Source organism: Aureobasidium melanogenum (genome assembly GCF_000721775.1).
Source record: "Aureobasidium melanogenum CBS 110374 unplaced genomic scaffold scaffold_8, whole genome shotgun sequence".
In the NCBI taxonomy this organism is placed as follows: Eukaryota; Fungi; Ascomycota; class Dothideomycetes; order Dothideales; family Saccotheciaceae; genus Aureobasidium; species Aureobasidium melanogenum.
In genome coordinates, this window is record NW_024470060.1 from 168,469 (window position 1) to 193,937 (window position 25,469).

The window sequence follows — 25,469 nt, forward strand, 5'->3', positions numbered from 1 at the left end:
ACACATCAAACCTATACAACATGGGATTCCTAAAGAAATTCAAGAACGAAATGAAGTCGGCGTTTGGTGACGACCAACCTTCGTACCCTGCACAACAACAACAGCAATCCCAGATGCCCATGACCGATCAGCCGTCTAGCATCCAGGAGCCTTCACCTTTGGATGTCCTCCGCTATCGTTACCAACATGGCACCAACTTTGGCTCCATCTTTGTACTTGAGAAATGGCTCACTCCCAGCATGTATCAGGACAAGGCCGATTCAGCCGAGCTTGCAGCTGTGACTGGCAACATCAAAGCGATGGGTCTTGATGCAGCCAAGCAAAAGTTCGAAAACCACTGGGAGACTTATATCAGTGACTCAGATCTGGATTGGCTTGCCAACCAAGCTCATTGTATGTTGTGCGTAGACATATCTGTAGCCGCGAGCTGATTGAATAGGTACATCTGTTCGTCTGCCCATTGGGTATTTCACGCTGGGCCCAGCTTATTGCGCAAACACACCTTTCGAATCTTCCGCTGCAGTTTATGAGAATGCATGGCCAGCTGTAAAGCGCCTTGTCGCTCGCTTGACTGCCAAAGGTATCGGCACTCTTCTTGACCTCCACGCATTGCCTGGTGGTGCCAACGGAGGTGATCATTCCGGAACCAACAGCGGCAAAGCCGAATTGTGGAAGTCCAAAAGAAACCTGGACCTCGCTACACGATGTTTACTATTCATCGCTCATGAAGCTAGATCAATGGACGGTGTCATCGGTCTGCAGCTTGTCAATGAGGCTGAATGGGACGCTCAGGGTATGTATGGCTGGTATGACTCGGTGATTGGTCAGATTGGTGGTATCGACAACACTCTTCCACTCTACATCTCGGACGCGTGGAATTTGGGTCCTGCAGTCGGCTACACCAATGGCAAGAACAGTCTGCATGCTGGTCGAGCGAACCCGATCGTCATTGACACTCATCTGTACTGGGCATTCTCAGATGACGACAAGAAGAAGAATCCCAGTCAAATTGCGAATGAAGCCAGGTACAAGCTGAGTGAGCTAGATGGCCACGATGGAAGCGTTGTGGATCATGGCGCAGCACAGGTTGTCATTGGTGAATACAGCTGTGTCTTGACAGAAGACTCTTGGGCCAAGGCTTCTGCCAGTGAGAAGGAGAATCTGGTTCGCGAGTTTGGACAGGCACAGACACAGAGATATCAGCAGAGAGCTGGTGGAAGTTTCTTCTGGACATACCGCATGGTCCGTTTGATGTCCCTATCACAATCACAAAGATCAATACTGACTAGAAGATTAGGATTGGATGGATGGCGGAGAATGGGGCTTCAAGCAACAGACTAACAACGGTGCCATCACGGCTCCCAACAACCTTACTCTTTCCAACGATGATGTTCAGTCTCGTATTGGACATGCGCAGTCTCAATTAGACGGCAAGTTCCAACAGACCTTCGGTGGTCACTGCAACTACTGGGATAGCAACCACCCTGGCGAGTACGAGCACTGGCGATTTGAAAGTGGTTGGAAGCTCGGCTTCAACGATGCAATGACCTTCTTTGGTGCAAGAGCCAATGGTCGACTTCCTGGTACTGGAGGTGATAAGATTGGCATGCTGGACATTTGGACCAAGAAGAGAATCGTTGAAAGCGGACAGGCTGGCAAGTTGTTGTGGGAGTTTGAGCAAGGTTTCAGACAAGGAGTCCGTGACTTCTATGAGCTCGCTGGAATCTAGTTGTTAATGTTGGTGGTCTACCTGTGTTCATTGGTTTTGCTTAGCATCAAACGATTAATAGACTGATTGTAACCACATTTTGACACTTGGAACTTGTAGAAGTTCGCGATGTCTTTGGACTTCTGACCTCGCGACCACGATCCAACAAGAACAAGACACAACATACGCTTCTCAGCTCGTGTTACTACTCAGCATACAATGAATTGGATTCGGGTTGGATATATTGTCAAGGCGACCGTACGACCCTGACCCGATGACATCACTCTCAACCTCCTCCTTCAACTCGATTGACACCTCTTTTCCAACCTTGACCAAGCTATTACATTCTCGAAAGTCGTCTCACTTACCAATTAAGAAAACATAGTAAAGACTGCAATGTTCTTCACACAGATCCTCCACACCGGACAGGTCGCGCTCTGCGCCTATGGTGCATACGTGTCCTACATCGCCATCACCAACCTTCAGCAATACGAAGAGACAAGCAAGAAGGCAGCCAAGTACTCGACAGAGGCAGAGCATCAGCTTCACAAGACACGAACTACACAGTCCAGTGGTGCTATCTGCGTTGGTGACCCCCTTGCATACAACACACATGTTTGCACAAGTACTGATTATACATTGTAGATCTTAGCCTCGATGATGGCAGCTACGACATTATCTTTGGCACCCAATGCCCTGCCTTCCATTGTGAGATTTGGTATCTCGCCTGCTGCTTTGGTCCTGACGCTGTTTGTGCGTGCTCACGTGTCTAACTTTTGGAAGGCCAAGGCCAAGATTCCTTTCCTTGACGGCTATGTAAGATTGATACTATCGCTATCTCTGACAGACACAAGTGCTGATAGATCTACAGAACGAGGCAATTTCCAAGACTGGAGAGCTTCTGCAAGTTCTCGAGTGGCTCGAGTATACCTGGGCTGGAACTGCGCTTGCCAGTGGGCTAATCGGTTACTGAAGCGTGTCCGAAATCGTGAGAAGCGGGCACAGAATGGCGGTGCAATCTCTTCTCATGTAAATGGACATCTTGTTGCACTCTACACATGAGAGTCTTAGCATACGCCCTCCACGCCCAGTGCGTTGATTTCTGTCAGCTCAACAGCTCAACAAGACATGGTGACAATGTCCGGACCGATTGGAGTTGATCCCAGTCTATTGGCGTTAGACCGAAAAGCACCGAATACATATCAAAACTGTCCGAGTTGTGGCCTGTCACCAATTGCAGAATCAAATTTGATATTACCAAGCGCCGATTGGTGATAGTTGGGAATGCAAACAGATGTATCGTGTGACTGCCAATCAACCCAGATGCTTGACATCGTTCAAAAGCATTGAGGTAGACGTGACAGATGCAGTCATAACCTTGAGCTTGTCTTGACATTTTACTCCTGCCTGGCTTATGTGTAGGCACTTGTTTAACTGCAAGCGTCGGTGAATCACCGTTCATGATGATAGCTAATTATTCATACTGGTACTGCAGAACTTATAGCAGACTGCCACTTGAAGAACAGAGACCAAGCTCACACCATGGTTCGGTCAATAAGTTCGACGTTCAGATTCTGTAACCTTGATGTTAAATGCCATGTGGCGCTGATCAAACGTTCTTGGGTATGAGCTTGTGAACCCTTATCAAACCTTCGCAATCCTTTTGAGTAACTCTTGTCAAGCCTTGACAAGGAATAAGCACTCTTACACGCATATTCGCCGAGTTTGAAGATATTTACTGTGCTTGACCTTTTTGACATGCCAGTAGCATCCGGCACCGGAGGCCAATTGAGTTTCGGAAGTTGAGTCTTGCTCAAAATTTCTCGGCCTCACTACAATAACCTCGAAAGTAGAGACACGAAGGATTCTCAACGTTCATTTTCATGAATACATGGATCATGGTGGAGTGTGTTGGGGATCACCAAGGTGCTTTTTCGAAGTTGAAGCGGATGTCATCATATCAAAACCGGAAGAAATGCATGGAAGAATAGTGCCGGTCGAGTCAGTGAGACGTGCTTGAGGTGGTCTGTTGATTGTCATAGTGAACGCAAATTTCAACATCTGAGTGCTTAAAGCACGCGAAGCGGCTTGAGCGGCCAATCAACACGTCAGGATTTGCGAAGCTTGGCCGGCTAAAGTTCGTTAGGGCAGATCAAGTAAAATCTCGTTGCATATCTGCCCATCAAGGTGTTTTCCCACGAGGCCGCGGTCAGTCATTCCCTCGCTCCCTCGTCCCTATGTAACGCTTAAATTTCTCTCCTTGTCATCTCCTTGTCGCGCTGCTCACCATCTCTAGCTTGCTATCTTGCCGCGACAGATTTCTGCCTCTTTCAGAGCAGATCTACAGTCCATCAGTGCAAAAACAAGCAAAGACAGCAGGCCTCAACGCTTTTTTTTGTCAAATTCGCCAGAGCCGACATGTCTACCTGCGAAGCAGACAACGACTACGATGGTCGCATGGGCGTCCGCATTTCGGCTATATTCGTCATTGGCGTCTGCTCACTATTTGGTAAGTCTGTGAAAGATGATTTTCAATGCACGATATACTAACAACAGATTAGCAACATGGTTTCCCGTCTTCGCTGCTAGGCACAGAGGGGTTGGCGTTCCGGATTGGGCCTTCTTCATCGCCAAGTATTTCGGCTCCGGTGTCATTATAGCTACTGCCTTTATTCATGTTAGTGTTGACCCTTCCTTCCAAATTATGCAACATGTATACTGACCAATTAAGCTACTCGCACCTGCCAATGATGCTCTGACTGATCCATGCTTGACTGGCCCCATCACCGAGTACGATTGGGTTGAAGGCATTGTGTTGATGACCATCTTTGTCCTATTCTTTGTCGAGCTCATGACCATGCGCTATGCCAAGTTCGGACACAGTCACGATCATGATGATGAGCTGGAATCTCAAGATGATTTGGGCATCAAGCCTGAGCCTTTCACCGATGGCAAGAAGCCCGAGATTCACGATCATGCCGAACCTGCCTATGAGTTGCCTGGACGTGTTAGCACAAGTACTGCTCACTGCCCCACCACTCCTCACGCTCGTGGTGACGACCACCTTGGCCATGCCCGTTCTCATGTCGACAACGAAATTTCTGCCGGATGGACCGAGGCTCAAAAGCAAGCGGCCGATAGTGCTGTCAGCGAATCTTATGCTGCTCAAATGACTGCTCTTTTCATCCTCGAGTTTGGTGTCATCTTTCACTCCATCTTTATCGGCTTGACATTGGCTGTCTCTGGTGATGAGTTCAACACCTTGTATGTTGTCCTTGTCTTCCACCAGTCTTTCGAAGGTCTTGGTTTGGGAACTCGTCTCGCTGCTATTCCTTGGCCCGAATCAAAACGCTGGTCTCCTTACCTTCTCGGTGCTGGGTATGCCATCAGCACCCCAATCGCCATCGCCATTGGTCTTGGAGTTCGTCAATCCTTTGCTCCTGGCAGTCAGACCACTCTGATTGCAAATGGTGTATTCGACAGTATCAGTGCAGGTATCCTGATTTACACTGGTCTTGTCGAGCTGATGGCACACGAATTCATGTTCTCAACTTACATGCAAAAAGCCAGCATCAAGACTGTCTTGACCGCCTTCTTGTTTATGTGCCTTGGTGCCGGTTTGATGGCTTTGCTCGGCAAGTGGGCTTAAAATGGGCTTCTCGACTACTCCTCGACGATTTGTTTTTATTCATGATTGTACAATAAACTTCAACGATTAGACTAAAAGTATGGTTTTCATGACTCAATGCAGCAGAAGCGATTCTGACCTGCTTTTCGTATTCAACGCTTGATTATCTTTTCCCATTTGTTCATGAAACCCATTTCGATGATTAATGCCTCAACCATGAATGGCCCCTCAATGTAATGACCGAACCTGAATTAGACACATGTTCGGCGGCGCACTGTGATACACGGCGCGGTCCTCAAACCAAGCTTTGTTCGACCATAAGCATCGTACATCCTAATCAAGAAATGACAGCACAAAACACATACCCATCAAGCAGGCAAAGCCCGCCATTGATAAGCCATATATAGTCACCACACATCGAAAGCCATGCAATCGACCATACAGTAACAAAAAGAAACCATTCTGGGCATTTTTCTGTCTCATCTTTCCCACAACATAATGTGTCGATGGTACTGGCGATTCTACATCCTCTGCCAACATCACGGCAAGAAACGCATCCCATGTGATATGTCAAGACGTCTCAGGTGGCACTGCGAAGGCTGGAGAGATGCTGACCGCGAACGGCAAATGACGACTATCACCGGATCGTCATACACACCTGCAGTGATGAAGTTGTGTCCAGACTGCAGATCAGCTGAGCAGAACAGCGAAAGTCGTTGAGAGTATGGGGACTTGGGCTGCTGGGGCGGCATGGGATTTTTGGTTTTGTGATGGGATTGTATTCTTGTGTCATGCTGGAATGCCAATTGGCCTCCGCGCCGGTCTTGGTTGGTTTGCGCTGGTGTCTACGCGTATGCTTGTGTGATGCTGCAATGCCGGCATTTGAATGGTCCCGAGGGCCCAAATCAATCGTTTGTGGAAGGTGACACACTGGCGCGGTGTACCTATGTAGATCAGAAAGCAAACGACAGGTTGTGATATCTGGCAGGAAAGCCTGCTACAGCATGCATTGAATGAAGACCGTAAGCTTGATACATGAATTGCAACCGTTCTTTGTCACTAGCGAACTCATGTGAGCACAAGCAAGCCAGCTGTTGCACCAATGAAAGTGATATGCGATGCACTTACAGCAGGAAATATTGTCCACAGCATTGGAGACACGTATAAATCAAATTCAGGCAAAGGAAAAAAAAAAGCTCACTGACATTTCCAACAATCGGTTCATTAGTCATATGACTGCTGCTATCGGATTTTTGACAACTCAATCGAGATAGCTTAGACGAAGCCCGAGTGAAGCCTACTTGTGAAAGATCAAGAAGACCGGCATGGTCTTGAAATACCATTAAATTCGTGATAACATTACTTGGCCCTCTTCATTCAGATGTTTCTTGATCTATGCAGAGCCGTGCTGCAAGATGTAGCCACCATCGACCTGAAAAAGAATGGTTAGCATGATCCCACAAAACGATATAGCGTTCAAAGCATGGTATACATACAGCGATCGTCTGGCCGTTCAAATACTGGTTACTGGCAGTAAAAATCATGGCGTTGCCCCTAAAGAGAAGCTACGATTAGCATCTTCGCACGAAATTGGTTGGTCAAGAGCGCCGCGACTTTGTGATGGGTGCACTCAACTCTGCGAGGCGCTGTCCCGAACGGTATGTCAAAACACCGTATGGACCTTGCGCACAGACTGAGACAAAGCGCCATCACTAGTCGTGACACTTCTGCCTTCGGTTTGACTTACATATCTCTGTCATTGCCGGGGCGCTGGGCAAAGACTTTGCCTTCGAAGTCTTCCTTGGGAAGTTCCGATTTCTGGTTCTCGCCGCTCTCGCCCTGAGTCATTTCCGAAGGGAAGACACCAGGAGCGATGGAGTTGACTCTGACCTTAAGGCCATTTTTGCCAATCTCGAAGCCCAGCATCTTGGTAAGGTGAATGACAGCAGCCTTTGAAGCGTTGTAGGCGAAGTGATGTTGTGCGGTCTTGACGATACCTGAAATTGAGCACACCTGCGAAAGGGAAGAGGAATCAGCACTAGTCGTGGTGTTCGTGTTTTCAGACAGAACTTACGTTGATCACACATCCAGAGTAACCGTGCTGATGCTCAGTGGCCTTTTGAAGCAGAGGGAGGAAGCCCATGGTCATGAAGAAGCACTGAGGGACGTTGGTCTTGTAGGTGTCGGTCCAGTCTTCAATGTTTGAGTCTGGATTATCGAAGAGGTTGGCCTTCATCTCCTCAGCTGTCTTGGCCTCAGTCTGCATGGTGTTGGACGAGACACCGGCGCTATTGTATGTCAGTAAGTGCGATTGATAAGTAGACAATTGTGAACAGACTTGTTGACAAGAATGCAGACGCATTTCTCCTTTGATTCAATCTCCTTGACCATGGCGGCAATAGACTCCTTCTTGGAGATATCTCCCTGGAGGGGAATGATCTGGCCGGGCACGTCCTTGCCGTAGATTTCGGCGACCTTGTCAAGCTTCTCCTTTGTACGGCCAATGATGTAGACCTTGGCACCGTTCACAGCGAATGCCTGAGTGGCCATGAGACCAATACCTGAGCCACCGCCTGCACATCATCCAGTCAGAGAAAGAAGACTTTGTGTGGAAGTGATGAGACTGACCGGAGACAACGACGACCTTGTCCTTGACATTGAAGAGCTCAGAGAGCTTGAAAGCATTATTGTTGTTGGGAGAAGACATGCTGGATGAAGTTGTGAAGGTACGTTGGGTATTAGGTGTATAGATTGCTCGAGGTTGAATGTGTCGAGAAAGTGTCTGAAGACGAGAAGTAGCCATGAGTGTTCGAGGAGCTGCTCTACTTGTACCTGAAGGAAGAGCTCTAGATGTCATTCTGTAAAGTGTCGTCATGGTGAACTGATTGACCCAAACAGAGGGCAGCATGCGCAGACTAAGAGTCGAAGTAACAACTACAATTCCCCGCTCAGTGGATAGCTGTTAAATGTGCTAAATGCTCAACACAAAAAGTGCTGTCGTCAGAAGTGCCCGCATTTTGAAGGAAGACCATCAATGTCATCAGGTAGGCGTCATCGAATACATCCTCGGGACTCGATCTCTCGATACCTCACGATACAAGCTTGTTTCTTGCGTGATCCACCTGTGCATGTATAAGGACATACCGCGCAGGTGTGCCTGGGATCATTGATCAGAAAGAGGCTAAAAGAGTTTCTGGAAGATGAGGCTCTTGTCGCTGAACGTGTTGGAGCTTGGGCCTCTACCTGTTCTTGTCGGTATCAACTCCGGCGGACTGGTCCAAGAGCGTCCACACGTCGTCGACAGTCACTTTTGACACAAAACCATGGGCTTAAGGTAAGAGCAAAGTAGAGAAGCATTGGTTGTACACAGGTCAGATTGATACTTGCAGCTTATAGCATGGAATGAGCGAACAAAAAGAAAAGCTGCTACGCTGGGTCGAACAACGGACCTTAGGATAGTTGCAGGAACTGCAATCCCACGCTCTACCACTGAGCTACAGCAGCCAATCACGTGATAAATTATCACGATTTTGTTAATTATACTCGTTTGTTTCGAGAAAGCTGGATGGCGGCTCTCGCCGAATAGCGGAGCGGGAACGTGCACGCGTGCAAGACGTCGGTCGGACAGTTGGAGAGCGAAGTCGATATCGAAGTTGAAGCTGAAGCTGCTCTTGCAACCATCTCCCCTCACCCTCCGTCTTTTCTTTTCTGTTCAGCGGTCATAATGCTTCGTACTCCGTTGATTCGGAGTCGGGCTCGCCTGTGCGCCCCACGCGCCTCGCCCGTCGTCTCGCAATTGCTGCTCAACCGCTCCGTGCGTTCTGCCCATCTGACGTCTATCAAGCCGTCCAATTGACTGTCGCGTGCTGACAATCACATCCAGAGAGCCTTTGCCGATATTCGTAGACCCGATGAGACTGTCCTTCCCGGTTCGCAAAGTGAGAAGGTCACCAACGACGTGCCCGAACCGCCAAAGCTCGGTGCCGAAACTCCCGCTTCACCAATCGAAGGTGCACCCATTGGCATCCCTAGAGCTCCTCCTTCTCCCGAAGCTGTTGGTGCCACCCCTCCTCCTGCCTCTACTACAACTGGCCCCAAGGTTGTATCCGCTCCTGCACCTAAGCCCAGACGCCGTGGTCGTTTCCGACGCTTCTTGACCACCCTCTTCCTTCTGTCTTCTCTTGGTTTCGCTGGTGGTGTCTACTACTCGCTCATTTCGGACAACTTCCACGACTTCTTTACCGAATACGTACCTTTCGGCGAGGATGCCGTCGCATACTTTGAGGAGCGCGAGTTCCGCAAGAGATTCCCCAGCCGCAAGCTCGAGGATCGTCACTACCCCCAGGTCCGCGGCGAGAACAAGATTCAGATTGGAAAGAACAGCGGTTTGACAGCGCAAGTCAACGAAGTCAGCTCTGGTACCGAGCGCCGTCACGTCAGTGCTCTCGAGCCTTCTCGCCCTCTCCAGCAGCCCCAGGAGGCCACCCCTGCTGAGCGCACTTCTGCAGTTGAGACAGCAGCCCACAAAGACGGTAAGCCCCGCCTCGACATGGAGTCAAAGACACACCATCTGTTGCCCAAGGAAGATGTCAAATCTGAACGCAATTCGCAAACAACAGCCTCCAAGCCTTCGACCCCCGCCCCTCAGGTTCCCCAAACACCTACCGTTGCTGCTGCCCCTCTCGACCTGATGAGCATGCCCAATGCCGCCGAACCCGTTGTCCAGGATGTCGTCAAGATGCTCAACAACATCATTACCGTTGTCAACGCCGATTCCTCTTCCGACAAGTACGCATCAACCATGGCTGCCGCTAAGAGCCAAGTCGAGAAGATTGTTGCAGACATTGCTACTCTCAAGGCCCAAGCCGAGAAGAAGACCGCCGATGAGATCTCCAACGCCCACACTCTGTTCGACACTGCTGCCAAGGAGCTCGTTACCCGCCTCCAGACCGAAATGCAAGATCAGGAAGCCAAATGGCGTGAGGAGTACGAGAGCGAGCGTGAGAAGTTGTCGCAATCATACCAGAACAAGCTCTCAACTGAGCTCGATGTTGTGCGCAAGGTTGCCGAACAGCGTTCCCGCAACGCCTTGGTTGAGCAAGAGATTGAGTTGCAGCGCCGCTTCGCAAAGAGTGTGCGTGATCGTGTCGAGGAGGAGCGCAATGGACGTCTTGCCCGTCTTGACGAGCTTTCCAGCTCCGTCGCAGAGCTTGAGAAGCTTACCGGGGAGTGGAACAAGGTTGTTGACAGCAACTTGGCTACCCAGCACTTGCACGTCGCTCTCGAGTCTGTCCGCAATGCCATCTCCAAGCACGACCACCCTACTCCTTTCATCAACGAGCTTGCCGCTCTTAAGGAGATCAGCAACAACAACGAGCTCGTCTCTGCTGCTGTTGCCAGTATTCCTCCTACCGCATACCAGCGTGGTGTTCCCAGCTCTGCTCACCTGATCGATCGTTTCCGTCGTGTCGCTTCCGAGGTTCGCAAGGCTGCTCTTCTACCCGAAGATGCCGGTATCGCTTCCCACGCCGCTTCCGCCGTCCTTTCTCGTTTCATGTTCAACAAGCAAGGTGCTGGTATGCCCGAGGGTGATGATGTTGAGGCTGTCTTGAGCCGTACTCAAGTCTTCCTTGAGGAGGGTGATATTGATGGTGCTGCCAGAGAAATGAACTCGCTCGGAGGCTGGGCCGGTGTCCTAAGCAAGGATTGGGTCGCAGAGTGCAGAAGAGTTTTGGAGACCAAGCAGGCTATCGACGTGAGTTCTTGTATCTCATCAACATCTTCGCTACCATATACTAACTCACCTTCTAGGTCATTGCTACCGAAGCCAGACTCCAAAGCCTTCTCGTTGATTAGATTATCACAAAAGCTTCTTGGTCAATCTGTACATTTTTCTAGATTAGTTTCTTTTTACCGCCAAACCAAAGCTGTACGATATCCAACATTACCTTTTCCTATGATATCTTGTCGTACATGAATCGTGATCAATGCCTGTTGTGGTGGTAAGATGTGAGATTAGGCTGGAAACGGGTTCGCTCCAAACTTTGACCATGGCGTGAGCCCGGCGCGGATCTTCGCGGGTGTGCATCGTCATAATAGTTGAAGAGGTTTCGAAAAAACATCAGTCAGCAAAGGAGACTTTTGATCGAACTTACTTTGTTTGTTATACATGCTTTGTGGAGTGTCGTTCCAAATCATATCAGATCGAACCGAGCGGGCGCGTCGTATATGAGAACGCGAAGCTCCAGCAAAAGTTACCAAAGGATTGATACATTTTGAGCCTCCATCAACATGACGGACGACTCTGCCGTACAGAGCTCAAACAAGAGCGGTCGAAGCCTCAGAGACAAACTCCGGTCTACTTTTGGTAGAAAATCAGTCGACGATACGAATGCTCCTAGAAGGAAGAGCAGCGCTGGTGAAAGTGTGGCGTCGGGGCGCAAAAGCTCACACAGAGCTTCTCTCGATTCAAGGCAGGACTCGATCCAGGTTCCTGCCTTCAAAACACAAGCCGAGCGCATTCGAGAAGCGCGAGAGACTGGACCCAAGATTGACAAACAGACTGGAGAGCTTCTGGATGGTACTTTGATGCTGCACAGTCTTGCGCACGACTCTTTCGACACCGTGACAGAAGTCTTGAATAGATACGAATTGGATCCGAATCGACGGCCTGGTGAACCTCAAATTGCTAGCTTGTCGTCTCAATTATGGAATCGCATTGCAGACTATCTGGACTTGATCGATCGCGCCTGCCTCGCTCTTTCCTCCAAAACTTTGCTGGATCGTGTGGGGTCTTCTTGCTTTACAACCATCAACCATTCCGACAATGAAGAAGTCAGACTGGAGTTCTTACACAGGCTGCAAGACAAATTACCGAATCACTTGTTTTGTTTTGTCTGCAACAAATATCATCTCCGAACTCAGAAAGGCGAGGAGAAATTAAAGCCTGCCAGCGTACTCAATCCCCTCTTTATCTGCCCACATGCCACGAACAACCTCATGCCTCAGCCAAGAATTCGTATCACAACAGGCCGAACACTTCCTTATACATTCGTCCAACTGGCTCTGAGAGGCAAGAAATACGGTCTAGATCACGGCATCGAAGCTACAACAATGGCGCGTCTTTGGAGAGAACCATATGAACCCAGGTGGACCCACAGTTCTCGCTATTTTGTCTTCAAAGGACATCTCCTGATGCGTGTTCAGAGTACTGCCTTTACAGAGGCAGGATTGACACCAGCTGGTGAGCGCATGCTCCTCTACAGTCGTGAAGACTATCTACCTTATTTCTCTGTCTGCGCACACTGGAGGGATGGTTTGTTGATGAAGCTCTGCAAATGCGCTTTGAGCCACATGCCAGTACCGCCGGAAAAGTCATTGCATGAGGGACTAGCAAAGGTTGCTGGAAGACGACCACATCAGAGCGCAATCATCACACTATGCTCGGAATGCCGTCCTATGCGCCGATGTCCTCAATGTCCGACAGAGTATCTGATCGAGGTCAAATTGGCTGAGGATAGATCGGAAAAGGATCCGAAGAAGCTGTTTAAACATGCCATTGTGGTGACACGATGGAGCGATCTTGGAGATGGCTCTTCTCCTTCAAGTCCCGAGTGGGCGGCCGTCACTGGTGCTATCGACAACTATGACTCTTTGACCACAATTGGCACGAGAGCTGTTTCGGGCACTTTTGAAAGTCAGTCGGCTGATACCGGCCCTGGACAGAGAATATTGAATTTGAACCCCAAGGATGAACACAAAGGAGAGGAGGGCCATGAATGGTACTGAGATGGATCCTGCCATGGTCATGCGCGCACAAAAAAGTGACAGAGACCGACTTACCATTACACCACTACATAATCTAATTTCCTATCAAGCGCTTCTGCACGTCATTATGAGATCTAACGATATCAAAGCAGTACCTATAAGCGCCCTGGCATTTGATTCAATTGATATGTAAAAGGAACCTTTGCAACAGAATTGCCTTACTGTGTAATCAGAGTGTCGTCTAATGGGATGGCAAATTATAAAGGCATGTTCAACCGAGCTCTCCACTTTGCCCCACCTCGAGCACCCAGCAGCAACCACATTCTTCGGCATGCTACATAACATCCTGACTTCATTGCATCTCATTCGTGACAACAATCCTCTACACATCTACACTGCTCTGCTGGACGGACAAGGCTAATGGCACTCTATCAAAATCTAGTCAATGGTACTTGGAACCACGGGAGGCGACGGCAGCTCACGAATATTCAAATCAAAAGACCACGAACCAATGCAGGTAGCCGCTGGCCATATTACACACCTGCAGTCTTTGGGATCATTAGCAAGCTGTTATAGCAAGCCTGAAGACAGGACGTAGGTGAGTAAGCGGGCAGGTACAGGGTGTAGGTGCTGTAGGCCACTATATGTTGCAGGGTGTAGGTACTGTAGGTGCTGCATGTCCTCCTTGTCTCAAGCTATCAATGGCGGTGTTGTACCTTTGGGATATCCGATAAGAGATTAATTTGATTTGATTTTCTTTATTTGTCTTTCCACTTCGCATTTCCCGTGTTGAATGCTTGTTTGCCAACTTGCAACACCTCTACGCGCACTCGCGATATTGCCGCGCGCACACCACCCACTGTGTCGTTGCGCACACCACTCTTCTATACCGCCCTTCTTAACCCTCGCATCCCCCTATCTTCTCAAAAGAGAGAGAGAAAATGCTCTTTCCTGTAGTAGCCTGTCTAGGGCATAACTTTGATCTACTCCCACTATTGTGAGGAGCATTTTGTCTCCTATCAACAGACACAATTGTTTTCGGAAGCAGAGGTCTGACCAGAGAGAGTCGATGAAATCTCGTTTCTCAATGGACATCATGCTGTTTTTTCATGATAATATTGTGCATTTTCATAGATATGAGATCGAACACCGCTAGAGAGAGATGAAACATACGTTTCCACGGCATATACAACATTATGTCACATTCGAAGGAAGGGCCTGTAAGCGAAAACATGAATGTTTTGAGCAAGACGAATAAGCTAACTCCCCAACTCCGCGCTTAGCAAATGTACTGCCCGTTTTCTCCACTCTTTCTATCTCTGTGCTCAATGAGAGCCTTACATCTTGACACGCAAGAGGTAGCGCAGACGGATCTGAGCAACATCATAACAGATGTACTCATTGTAGTAAAGGGAGGCGCCGGCAACATTGGTATCACCAGGGTCTTCGGTGGTGTCCGGCTGCGTGAGGTTAGAATTTTTATGCTGCCCGAAAGTCACAATATGAAAACATACCATGGTTGTGCCAGTGAGAGAGGGATGAATGCACCCAGCATCTTTCCAGGCTTTGGGCGCCATTCTGCCTTGACCCAAAGTAGACAAGGAGCCCATTTCTTTGGCAGTCTCAGCTGCTTGGTAACTGGCACCAGTGAGAGTTTGCATTGGTTTGCCGAGTTCAGCTTCACAGAGAAGGAGGAGGGCATGCCCGTCACTATTATATGCACAACAGTACCCGGCGGATCTGGTAAAATCGGAAGAGTTTAGTATAGATCATCAGATCAAGACAGGCAAGAACATACTTTGAGCTCATGTCGGCCAGATAGATGCCCTGTTGTGCGAGTTAGTGCATGCGTCCAAACGTGCGACTTTGACGTCCAAACATACCTTGCCGAACATGTAACCGTTGACAGGTGCTTCTGGTGGAGCGATGCGTAGACCTTGACTGAGAATTCCACCGAAGTTCGACGATCTAGATCCTTCAGAGATAGTTAGTGTTATGCTTTGTGACAGAGAGGTCCAGGTCCTGAAGGTGGTTTCAACTGCGGATTCAAACCTTCGACTAGATCGGGCTGCCAGCATTTGGCTCCACTCGATCTATCAGCAATCAGGTTGGAGCTTAGTTGCGACACTCTTCCCTAGCCCTCGCGGCCATTGAGCTAGAGATAGCCCGAAAGTGGTTTGGTGTTGTGCTGATGCAGCATGGCCAACTTTCGGTTGTGGGCCGAGACCTAACTCGAGCGGGCACCAACCTCCTCCCCATCTGCTGAGACAGTCACAGTGTAGCTATCGAAATGCACAAATGCAATTCGAAGATGAGTCTGACCATAGAGATGGCTGTTGATGGCTTTCTCTCTAGAAACAAGACTTTTCGCGCAAGCATTGTGCATTTCTACAGCTACACCGTGACTGTCTTGAGCACACGGAGAGGCTGGAGGAGACAGTTGGAACCAAAGCTTGAAACCACAGTTGAAACCACTCCAGAACCTGTATAATTAGGATACGATTGATTGCGAACTTACCATGCCACAACAGACGACGATCACTACCGACCGAGTATTCGCTCTTGTCAAACCTCTCAAACTCTCCCTCACGTTGGATGCGGAAGATGTCCTGCACCTCGTACTGAACGTGATGAGTCGAGCCGCAAGTCTTGTGAAGGTACTGGTTGATCTCGGCGAATTCTGAACTGGATGGTGAGAGGGCTTGCATTTCTTGCATGCCGAGACCACGGAAGCGTGAATCGAGAGGGTGGATCTGGCTTGCTGACTCCTTGGCCTTCTTCAAGATCTCGTCTGCATTCTTGAGGTCACTCAAGCTGTCCAGCAAATCTATCTCTGGCTTGAGCATTTCGAGAGTGCGGATGATGGGTGGGCGATTTCTTCCGAACGAGTGAGGGATGTAGCTGTAGTACTGGTTGCTGAGCTGTTCAAAATCGTTGAAAGTGACCGATGAATTGTTCATTAAAGCAGACAGCTCTTTCAGAATCTCAAAACCTTTGGTGATGGTGGCTTTGCTGAGCTTTCCAAGAGGCAGTTTGTTGGCATCGTAATTGAGGGCTTGCATAGTGTTGGCGAAATGTTTTGGATTGAAGATGAGCTCCATGAGCGACTGAACGGGCGGATCCAGAGTACACTTGGGTGGTGCGTATGCAGGCTCGTCGCCATCAGGAGAGGCACCGGATTGAGCAGGAGCTTCATCATCGTCGGCAAGGTAGCTGCGTTCAACAAAGACATACTTCTTTGGCTTTGGTTTCTCGCCTCTGTCATCCCATTTGAGGCCAGACTTGTCTTTGAATTTCTTCTCAAAATGGCTAAAAGCGTCTTCAAGAGAGCCATCACCGAGCATAGCCGTTTGGCCGTGCTCACCAACACGACCCCAGCGAGTCCATGTCTGATGTCTTGCACCAGATGCGTCTTCTAGGAGCTGAAAACATACGTCAGCATCAAGGACAAAGGAATTGGTCTCTCCGAGTGCGGGGGACGGTCATGTCGTTAGAAATGTATAATACTTCTCAGAAAGAGGTGGTGTCCAAAGAGAGGTTGCTGTCTTGGGACATCTCTGTGGACATCCTTTCTAGGAGAGTATTGTGCGTTTCGGCAGCAGGTCCTGGATGATGTTGGGCATGCGGGGATAAGCAAGCATACCTGAACACGATAGAATTTGTTGTTGTTATTCGAGGCGTTGGTCTGGTTGAGCGAGGCATCGTAAATTATACCAGTGTCAGGGTCGACGTAGACATGCCAGGAGGAAGCAACCCCGTCGTCGATGGGAATGTCAAGCTTTGCTCCTGCTGATGCGAATTGAGCTTCTGTGATTTTGGGAGCGGACTTGACAGGGTCGGTGGGAGTGTCAGCGGCAGCAGCAGCAGGTGGTTCTGGCTTTGCCTTTTTCGGCTGTTTGGCCGGAGTGGGGCCAGTTGGCAAGGGTGAGGACGCCTTTCTCTTTGTAGATGAGCGTGTCGACTTTGCTTTCACTTTGACTTCTTCTTCAGCATCATCTTCCTCTAGTTCGGCTGGTCCACCTGATTCGGCATCGTCTTCTTGCAGGGCATTAATGATCTGCTGCTTTCTGTAAAGTCCAGTAGTGGAGAGCCCGCGTTGCGTGAGCAGCTCTTTAAGCTCGGCAACCTTGAGTTTGTCGTAATCCATGGTTGTGATGTGAGATGATGGTTTTGGATCAAAGATGAAAGAGTGAGTCTGTCAATTGCAGCAGCGCAGACCCAAGGATTATTTGAAGGATCGCATTGGTCTGGGATAGCAGGCAGAAGCGACAGCCTTGGCGAGGAAGGTGCGACGCTGCTGCCCGCTGCTGCCTCAGGACCACGCGCCGCCACGCCATTTCAGCCTATCATTTGTTTACTTGCTCAATTCATCGACCTTTATACAGTTGACCCCTCACACGCAACAAAACCAGTCTTCAACCTTGGATTCGTTCAATCATTCACTCTTAGTAGTGGCTATCTTTCACCATGACCTTACTAGACTTGCCACCCGAGTTGCTCCTGCGCGTTTCAGCCTTCCTCACTACCAACGAACTTGGCAAATTCAGGCTCACCTCCAAGAATATTGAAGCCGTCTTGTTTGACAGCTTCTCTCGCGAGTTCTTTACCAAAAAACAATTCATGCTCGAACAAATCAGCCTACAAGCTTTGATCGACATATCCAATCATCCAACCCTCGCATCTCGTCTCTCTGAAGTTGTCATCAGCACTCATGTCTTTCCTTCAGATCCAGAGATCATCTCTTTGTCAGGCAAAGCCATGTACAAGGCTGGCCATGTCAATCATGACGTTCTCATGGCATCTGGTCAAGCTGTTCAGATGTTGGCCGAGGCCTTTTCCAGATTGCCAAACCTGCGTACCGTGGGCCTGCGAGACTACAATGCATCGGGCCGCTATCGTGATGGAGAGTTTGCTACTTGGAAAAGCTGGGGTTGGTCCTTTGGTTGGGAAGGTCTACCCAACTACGACGCAGACAATCTACACAGCCAGCGAGGATTGAGGACCATCTCACCAGAACCCATCTTGCCTATCTTGTTTTACGCGCTTGGTCAAGCCAAAGTCGTGCCAGAGAGCATCCACGTTTTCCTGCGCAAGCGTTCAAAGCTCACCCAACAATCTTTCAACATGCTGGACGGCTACTTGGGCGAGAAGGTCAGACCTGTACTCGGTAACATGAAAGAGTTGATGCTGGCTATCGGCAATGATACAACGCCCTACTATTATCACAGGACAATCACACCCACCAAATCCGAGAAAGTTGGCAATCTTCCTCTCGCGCGTCTGCTGCAACGTACCCCAAAACTTGACACTTTGCGTCTGAATTTCGAATCATCGCAACCCTTTGCCTCTGGTTTCTTAGATTGGCTCGGTTCGCCAGTCTCTAGCTCTCATGTTCTCTCCACGGACCCAGCAGCTAACTCTGTTGCCTTGCCTCAACTTACTGCTCTCGAACTGGGCATGCTCACCGTTCCAGCGACAACACTCTTGAAGGTCCTCACAAAGTTCGACCTGGAATCTTTCAGTTTATGGAAAGTCAAGATTCATGCTTCATCAGCTAGCGAACCCGAGGATTGTTGGCAGGCACTACTGCAAGACCTTGCAATCGCTCTGAAGCAGAAGACCTCTCTCAAATCGGTACTTATCGGGTTTCCTTCACAGCTACACTGCGGGAGAGAGCCTTTTGACATAGAAGATGTTTGCTATTTCAAGCCCGTCGGTGCCAGTGAACAGAACATGCCCGTCGGTGAGGAAGACATGTCAAGAATGACACAAGAAGCAAAACACCATGCGGGACCAGGCACAATCATGGCTGAATGGCTGGAAGAGCTATCAAAACGTACTTATGTCCCGCCTCCAGAGGATGATGTACTTTCTCTGCACAGTGACGAAGACGGACAAGATGATGGCGAAGGAGAAGACGAGGATAACGACGACGACGACGATGATGATGATGATGAAGACGATGACAACTGAAAAGGCCAACGCTGGTTCAAGTCGATACCGAGTGTAATAGCTTAGCTCACACATACAATGATGGGCGGCCTGACTACGGAATACATGCAGCAATGTAGACCATCCATTCGATGATCATGGTTCTGACTCGTGTCAAATCCGAGCTTCAACCTCCCCATGTGTCAAAGCAAGTCAGTGTATCTACAGAAATGTATCATGCTTTGGTGAAGAATGTGGTCTCTAAGAAGAGAATCCCATTTGAGACTATCTCAATGGCCAGACTCATATTTAACTTGCAGACGATCCAAATGTATTGTTGGGGTTGAGAAGGGACCACTTGCAAAACTGTGACCGTCTTCAGCATAGAAGGTCAAGGGTATCTGTAGTTTGTCGTTGTCAGCGGTGAGGGAGTGAGAGCTACGAATTCGAGAAGCCGAGATAGCAGTTTCCTCGGGCAAAATCATGGAACCCGGCGATAGAGAAGCGGTGGAAGCATCTGATGAACCTCACGCGATTGCATCAAATCGTTTCCCTCCCCACAACACGTCCCACACGAGTGTGTAAGCGAGCGGTGGGGAGAAGGGAGTTTATAAGGGACATATCTCGGTACGAAATGCCGCGATGTCACAATGCCGAATCTCCTGTCTTGGCAGTGACATGCCGAACTCTAATCATGCAAGCCGCTTTGCGTACGGGTTACATGTAATCGCCATGGCCTGTTGTCGTTCGTCAATTGCTGTATTCTCCAAAAAGAAATGTTGGCTTGCAGCAGAAGATTCTTGTTCTTGAAGTACACGCCACTTTCCTCAATTCGTGATCTATCCCGGACGCCACTGCCTCAGTCACTACAGCGGTACAGTGACTTGCCGCTACGTCAATACTCCATCATGGCTGCTGGCAACAATCGCGTTCATGGCGACCTGAACAACACCGAGGTCATGCGAGAGACCAATTTTCTGGTCCCAGACCCAACTTATGCAGGAAAAACATTGGCGATCCTGGAATCAGAGGACGATGCAGAAATCAGATCAAAATATCGACCATTCCTCACAAGCCCAGAAGTGGCGAATAGCGACTGGATCTCCCAGTCCGAACTCAGCACAGTATTGAAAATGTCCGAAGCAGATTTGGCAAAGACTGGAGGCAACAGACTTAAGATTTTGGTCTTGTATGGCAGCTTGCGGGAAAGGTTAGATCCCAGATCTCCGAAAAGATTCAAGTCAAAGATTTGCTGATAAGATGATGTGTTTATCAGATCGTACTCGCGGTTATTGGCTTACGAATGCTCACGCATACTTTGGCGTCTGGGTGCCGATGTTCGTGTCTTTAATCCTTCTGGCTTGCCTGTCAAAGACGATGTTCAACATCAACACCCGAAAGTTCAAGAGCTTCGTGAGTTGAGCAAATGGAGTGATGGTCATGTATGGGTATCTCCTGAACAACATGGTAATCTCGTAGGTGACTCGCTGAACGACGGGCTTGGTACTTTATTAACAATTGCAACAGACAGCCGTGTTCAAGAACCAAATCGACTGGGTTCCATTAAGCACAGGTTCAGTAAGACCGACCCAAGGACGCACTCTGGCAATTGCTCAAGTCTCTGGCGGCTCACAATCCTTCAACACTGTCAATTCCCTTCGTGTTCTCGGACGTTGGATGCGCATGTTTGCAATCCCCAACCAATCTTCAATACCCATGGCATACACTCAATTCACCGACGCACTTGACGAACAAGATCACGACGCATTCATCAAGGCAGAAGGTGGAAGCAGACTCAAGCCTTCAGGCAATCGAGACAGAGTTGTCGATGTCATGGAGGAACTGTTCAAGTACACTCTCATCATGCGAGAGCACTTTGATCTCTTTGGTGATCGACACAGCGAACGAAAAGAAAAAGAAGCCAAACGATTGAGAGAAGTTGAAGTCACCAAGCAGGAAGAAAAGGCAGGTCAAGAAGGCAATGCAACAAGTATGGTCACTGCAAAACTTGTCAATGGCATTGATGTCAATGGTGTCAAATGATACAAAGCTAATCAAATGCGCCTGTCTTGAGGGTATCATATAATCCGTCAAAAAAAGAAAGCCCCCTCCCCAATGTCAAAACTTTTCATGTACAAGAATCGAAAATAAGCGAACATGATAGTCGTACAAGATATTCAATCCTCAAAGCCCCATGTTGACAAGTCTAATGCCACGTTCTTTAGCAAAAGATACCCAGTCAATATCAGAGGCATTGCCACCAAATTGAATTCGTTCTCTCTGCTCCACACACATTGTTTCGAGCAGCTCGCGAGATTTTGTAACATTGCAGCTGATGCCTGTACCTTCCATTGCACGGATGAGACCAATGGCACGGTTCTTGTCGTGGTCATTCGCACTATTGACACCAGCCAAGAAGATAGAGAAGATGAGGTTGTGTTGTTCAGTGCCCTTTTCGGCAACCACCAGTGCAGCCATGGAGAGAATGTGGCGACAATGGTTGGCAACTTCCTTGCGTTGGGTAGAAGATAGGTGGTTACGCTGACCATTATACATGCTTGTGTGCAAATATACCATGGCGGTAGAATATTGAAGAGATGCCTGAAGAATTTTGTTAGGCTCAGGATTTTCTGCCCAGGCATGCGAAAGCAAAAAAAGAAAAAAAAAGAAAAAGAAAAGAAATAATATCAAGACTTACAAAATCAAACACTGTCCGCGCAAGGGTCGGCAGTCTTGTTCCAGCTTCTGGTGAGTCTCGAGGCAGGAAGGCCGGGTATTTCAGGCTCCAATTCGAGTACATTTCGTTTCTGAATGTCACTACAGTGTTCTGATGTTCTGTGATGCTACCACGACCAGCTTCAACATCTTCTCGCATCTGCAATGCCAACTGACTCAATTGAGCAAAGCGTCCACACATGTATTTGCTGAGATCGGTAACAGCGGATAGACCCGCTATCTCAAGGTTAGGCTGTTGGGTCGAGCCTTCTGGTTTACGCCAAGTCGGTAGAGTCGAGCCATTCGACAGGTATGCTCGGACGAAGAATCCAGACTCCGGATTTCCAGAAAGACAAGACTGTGCATCCAAGAATAGGGTATACCAAAGGATGTAGGCTTGTAGCTCATTGAACTCGAAGTCGTCTCCGGCGTATGCTAGACGTGCGAGTTGTTGAAAGTGTTGTGACCACATGATTCCGTCTGGAGAACAGTTCTGTGTTGCACAACAAATGTCGTATAAGAGAAGAATGAAGTGAAGATATATTAGAGAGCCCTTCGAAATGGCTGTACTTGACATGCATGCTGAAATGGCTTGTTGGTAATGTTGAAAGGCTCCTGCGAGGAGATGTCGTTGTCCTTTGAGCGCCAGACTCAGTAACGTGATGGCGCAGATTGCGTGATACAACTCATTGTCTGTCAGCACGGGACGCCGGGTCAGAGATAAGCAGAACTTACAGGTGGGAAGGATCGTGCTTCTACGACAATGACATCGTCGTGACCGCACTCGCTGAGTCTAAATCTTGATCCAAGAGGCATCATCCTTTTGGAGATGAACTCTCTATAGTGTGCCATGACTTCGTCAATGTCTGTGGTTCCATAGTTGGCAAGGTCGCGTGGGATTGAAGATGCGGAAGAGGTCGGAGTTGGGTAAGCTGCAAAAGAAGGGTTGCGTTCGGGAAGAGCCATGAAGTAAGGTGTATCTTCGAATTCGGCAAGAACGACAAGGTTAGGGTCTTCTGAGAAGCCATATTTGGAACATCCGCTTCCGCTTCGATACCGCCTGATCAGTCCACCATATTCTGGTAATCGACCAAAGCTATCCGGTGTAAGAATGACATTGAAGGTACCAGGAGGTTGTGTCAGTGCTTTTCTTTCTCTTTCATCTTCATTGCTGAGCTCGGTGAATGCTGGAAGTGTAGGCTGATGCCTGGTATAAAGCTGACGAGCCATCATGCGTGCTTGATTCTTCTCATCCCATGACGGACTTCCAGTGACTGATACGTGCTTGTGTCTCCGCCGCGTGCGCATACTCAAATCGTCAAACTTCCATCTCTGGCCCCATTCGCAATCTTTCCCTAACCGACTACACGATGCGCAGACCGGTCGAACCTCGTCACATTTGACTTTTCTCTGCCGACATGTCCAGCATCCATTCCTTGATCTTGGCTTGGATTGCCGTGTGCCTGGTCGACGTGGTTCACCGATCGCCGAATCGGCGTCCGAATTTGATCCCGACGATTGTGATTTGGATGGACTGGACGCGAGTGTCGGACCTCGAAGCAGTTCTTGCCCCATTCGCGTGGACGGGCTTGTAGATATAGTTTGACGACTCATGATCTGGGAGTCTTGAAGATCATAAGGTAGTCCATATAATGAAATGTTCTTGACGGTGGTGGTATTGAGAACGTCTGAAGCAGGGTTGTACCAATTGTGAGGCTGTTTGTGGGTGCAGAGTAGCATCGAATCGGTTGAGAAGGAAAGTCGACAAAGAAGAATCTTTAATATCACAGTCTTTAGAGTTGGATCAGCTAAAGCTGTAGTATCCGAAGAATCCTAATTTGCTCCTTGAAACAGACTACACATGGATCGACTGGAATGAAGACTTATAAGTTGGGGATCAAGGTCCGGGTTAAACTTAAGTTGCAATCCTTGAGAGTCCCCTACGCGGACCAAGGTGTCGTAAGTTTCGGGAGACTGCAGAAGCTCAAGAAGCGTTGCGCTAAAGCATCTCACCACGCCTTCTATACACGCCGTTGATAACCTGATTTCCCCAAACCTAGCTTACAACCTGAGATCGGTTTGTACTTGCCCATTGACGTCAAAGCTGTGGTGCCAAACGCTTCTCATGTATGGTTGTCGTCTATTTTTCCAGAAACAGAACATTGACAGGCAAAAAACGTGGCGTTGCTGGTACACCCAGTAACCTTCAGGAAGGTTTAGACACCAACTCATTTGGTGAATGCCATTAATGAAGGCGAGCTTTATTCAGGTGCAAAAACACAGCCACCCTCGACATGTGTCTCTGGTGTCGGGACAGCTTAAAATGGACTTGCCGATTGCTGAAGAGGTCAAAGCGCCGATATATGATCCCTACAACCTCCTCTCAGGGTCAGAAAAATCTAGATCTGCTTGTACACCGGTATGGCTGGAATGAAGATGATCCACGAGACAAATTCTCTAGCCCAGAAAGACACATCCTACGACATGCAGGCGTTGTATTGTCATGCCGCGTCAGCAACACAACATGCAAGTCGAGATGCGAACATACCTATTATGATGCAGAATCATTTTCAGAAAATGGTGATGCTAATGGCTGCATATCCGAAGAGATCCAGACTCTGCAAACAAGACCATTTGGCACATGCAGAAAGGTCAAGAGTGTGCCATTGACGCTGCGGCGACGGACACAAATCCGGCGTTCCGCCACTTCCTTCTCGACGAGCCAGTAGCCTCTGAGAAAATGCGCCAAACATTTCGTACCGTGCCCCGAGTAGCGTGATGTCGGTGATGGCCGGTGTTTGCCGGGACATACAGAAATCGTCTGCGTCGTATGCTCAAGCCTATCTCTCTAGTAGCCGAATCCAACGTTCGGAAAGCAACGTTTCCGCGAAGAAGCATCTGTTCCTGCTGGCCCTGATTATTGAACATGAGTGAAAGGAGGTCTACATCCATGTATGTACCTTTAAGGATGAGCGCGGATTCCAAAAGAGGGAATTGGGCACTTGCAGGCTGCATGGGCGAACACAATGCATATCTGTCAACGCGATCGTCGCCTCTATATCGGTCCGGGTTGTCAGTCAAGTATTGAACCAAACAACGGCTCAAGATCAGTCAAATTCTTCTGTCTTACTCTGCCACTTCCACTATTCCATCAAAACCCGGATGACTGCATGCATCTATTTCTATGCAGATTACCGGACCGAAAACCACCTTGTTGTGCTTTCAAGCTGCAGTCATGACGAATCATCTTTGCCTGACCGACGTAGCGATTTTGTAGATACGGAAATTGCTCCTGGAGTTCCTCAATTTAGGGCTGACGCCCGAGGAGAAGTTGTTCTTCGAAGAACTCGAAAAAGAAGCTTTCAGATCCATGTCACCCATGCCATGTGGAAATGGAGCCACAATACCCGTCGAATAGTTGAAACAAGGGATTTCACATAGGCGCTCGAAAGCCGAAAGTTTCCCAAATACCAAACAGAAATTTAAAGTTATTATGCTAACCACAGCATCATTGCCATATGGCTTCCGAGATCAACCGAGCCTTGATGCTTTGACAACATCATGCATAGAAGTCGCAGACACCATGCAGAGATACAAATTTTGAACGGAAGGAAGCAATGAATCATCATCAAAACATGCTGACCGTCAAGGCTCGGCCCCGCGGGATCGATCCTCTTTTAAATGTAGGTACATCTCAACGGAGTTCATCGGTGCATCGAC

The 25,469-nt window shown here is 48.7% G+C and overlaps 11 protein-coding genes across 11 annotated transcripts; 8 read left to right on the forward strand and 3 right to left on the reverse strand.

Moving 5' to 3' along the window:
• Positions 1-119: 119 nt before the first annotated feature.
• On the forward strand, positions 120-1,729 carry M437DRAFT_46486 (glycoside hydrolase; the record flags this gene model as incomplete). Its single annotated transcript, XM_041021280.1, has 3 exons — positions 120-393; positions 440-1,242; positions 1,298-1,729. 3 exons carry the CDS (start codon positions 120-122, stop codon positions 1,727-1,729), a joined length of 1,509 nt encoding a protein of 502 aa, XP_040880415.1.
• A 375-nt stretch (positions 1,730-2,104) lies between these two features.
• Positions 2,105-2,681, forward strand: M437DRAFT_47202 (uncharacterized protein; the record flags this gene model as incomplete). The annotated part of the gene is made up of 3 exons (XM_041021405.1): positions 2,105-2,293; positions 2,354-2,524; positions 2,580-2,681. The coding sequence occupies 3 exons, from the start codon at positions 2,105-2,107 to the stop codon at positions 2,679-2,681; spliced, it is 462 nt and encodes a 153-aa protein (XP_040880416.1).
• Positions 2,682-4,126: 1,445 nt separating this feature from the next.
• M437DRAFT_74651 (ZIP zinc/iron transport family) lies at positions 4,127-5,357 on the forward strand (the record flags this gene model as incomplete). Its single annotated transcript, XM_041026273.1, has 3 exons — positions 4,127-4,217; positions 4,270-4,385; positions 4,440-5,357. The coding sequence occupies 3 exons, from the start codon at positions 4,127-4,129 to the stop codon at positions 5,355-5,357; spliced, it is 1,125 nt and encodes a 374-aa protein (XP_040880417.1).
• Positions 5,358-5,834: 477 nt separating this feature from the next.
• On the forward strand, positions 5,835-6,056 carry M437DRAFT_47223 (uncharacterized protein; the record flags this gene model as incomplete). The annotated part of the gene is made up of 1 exon (XM_041021412.1): positions 5,835-6,056. One exon carries the CDS (start codon positions 5,835-5,837, stop codon positions 6,054-6,056), a length of 222 nt encoding a protein of 73 aa, XP_040880418.1.
• A 673-nt stretch (positions 6,057-6,729) lies between these two features.
• Positions 6,730-8,043, reverse strand: M437DRAFT_74652 (NAD(P)-binding protein; the record flags this gene model as incomplete). The annotated part of the gene is made up of 6 exons (XM_041026274.1): positions 6,730-6,768; positions 6,833-6,890; positions 7,084-7,349; positions 7,411-7,624; positions 7,675-7,909; positions 7,965-8,043. 6 exons carry the CDS (start codon positions 8,041-8,043, stop codon positions 6,730-6,732), a joined length of 891 nt encoding a protein of 296 aa, XP_040880419.1.
• Positions 8,044-9,060: 1,017 nt separating this feature from the next.
• M437DRAFT_83792 (uncharacterized protein) lies at positions 9,061-11,192 on the forward strand (the record flags this gene model as incomplete). The annotated part of the gene is made up of 3 exons (XM_041027997.1): positions 9,061-9,150; positions 9,220-11,091; positions 11,148-11,192. The coding sequence occupies 3 exons, from the start codon at positions 9,061-9,063 to the stop codon at positions 11,190-11,192; spliced, it is 2,007 nt and encodes a 668-aa protein (XP_040880420.1).
• A 435-nt stretch (positions 11,193-11,627) lies between these two features.
• Positions 11,628-13,124, forward strand: M437DRAFT_47140 (F-box domain protein; the record flags this gene model as incomplete). The annotated part of the gene is made up of 1 exon (XM_041021394.1): positions 11,628-13,124. One exon carries the CDS (start codon positions 11,628-11,630, stop codon positions 13,122-13,124), a length of 1,497 nt encoding a protein of 498 aa, XP_040880421.1.
• Positions 13,125-14,440: 1,316 nt separating this feature from the next.
• On the reverse strand, positions 14,441-17,067 carry M437DRAFT_20366 (PARP-domain-containing protein; the record flags this gene model as incomplete). The annotated part of the gene is made up of 5 exons (XM_041019000.1): positions 14,441-14,843; positions 14,902-14,930; positions 14,987-15,078; positions 15,622-16,525; positions 16,747-17,067. Coding segments are annotated over 5 exons (1,749 nt in total), but the record flags the coding sequence as incomplete, so codon positions are not given.
• Positions 17,068-17,570: 503 nt separating this feature from the next.
• Positions 17,571-19,076, forward strand: M437DRAFT_74656 (uncharacterized protein; the record flags this gene model as incomplete). Its single annotated transcript, XM_041026275.1, has 1 exon — positions 17,571-19,076. The coding sequence occupies one exon, from the start codon at positions 17,571-17,573 to the stop codon at positions 19,074-19,076; it is 1,506 nt and encodes a 501-aa protein (XP_040880423.1).
• An 866-nt stretch (positions 19,077-19,942) lies between these two features.
• M437DRAFT_47019 (arsenate resistance ArsH) lies at positions 19,943-21,077 on the forward strand (the record flags this gene model as incomplete). Its single annotated transcript, XM_041021366.1, has 3 exons — positions 19,943-20,244; positions 20,311-20,509; positions 20,562-21,077. The coding sequence occupies 3 exons, from the start codon at positions 19,943-19,945 to the stop codon at positions 21,075-21,077; spliced, it is 1,017 nt and encodes a 338-aa protein (XP_040880424.1).
• Positions 21,078-21,218: 141 nt separating this feature from the next.
• M437DRAFT_46847 (uncharacterized protein) lies at positions 21,219-23,324 on the reverse strand (the record flags this gene model as incomplete). Its single annotated transcript, XM_041021335.1, has 3 exons — positions 21,219-21,635; positions 21,733-22,434; positions 22,485-23,324. The coding sequence occupies 3 exons, from the start codon at positions 23,322-23,324 to the stop codon at positions 21,219-21,221; spliced, it is 1,959 nt and encodes a 652-aa protein (XP_040880425.1).
• Positions 23,325-25,469: the final 2,145 nt, after the last annotated feature.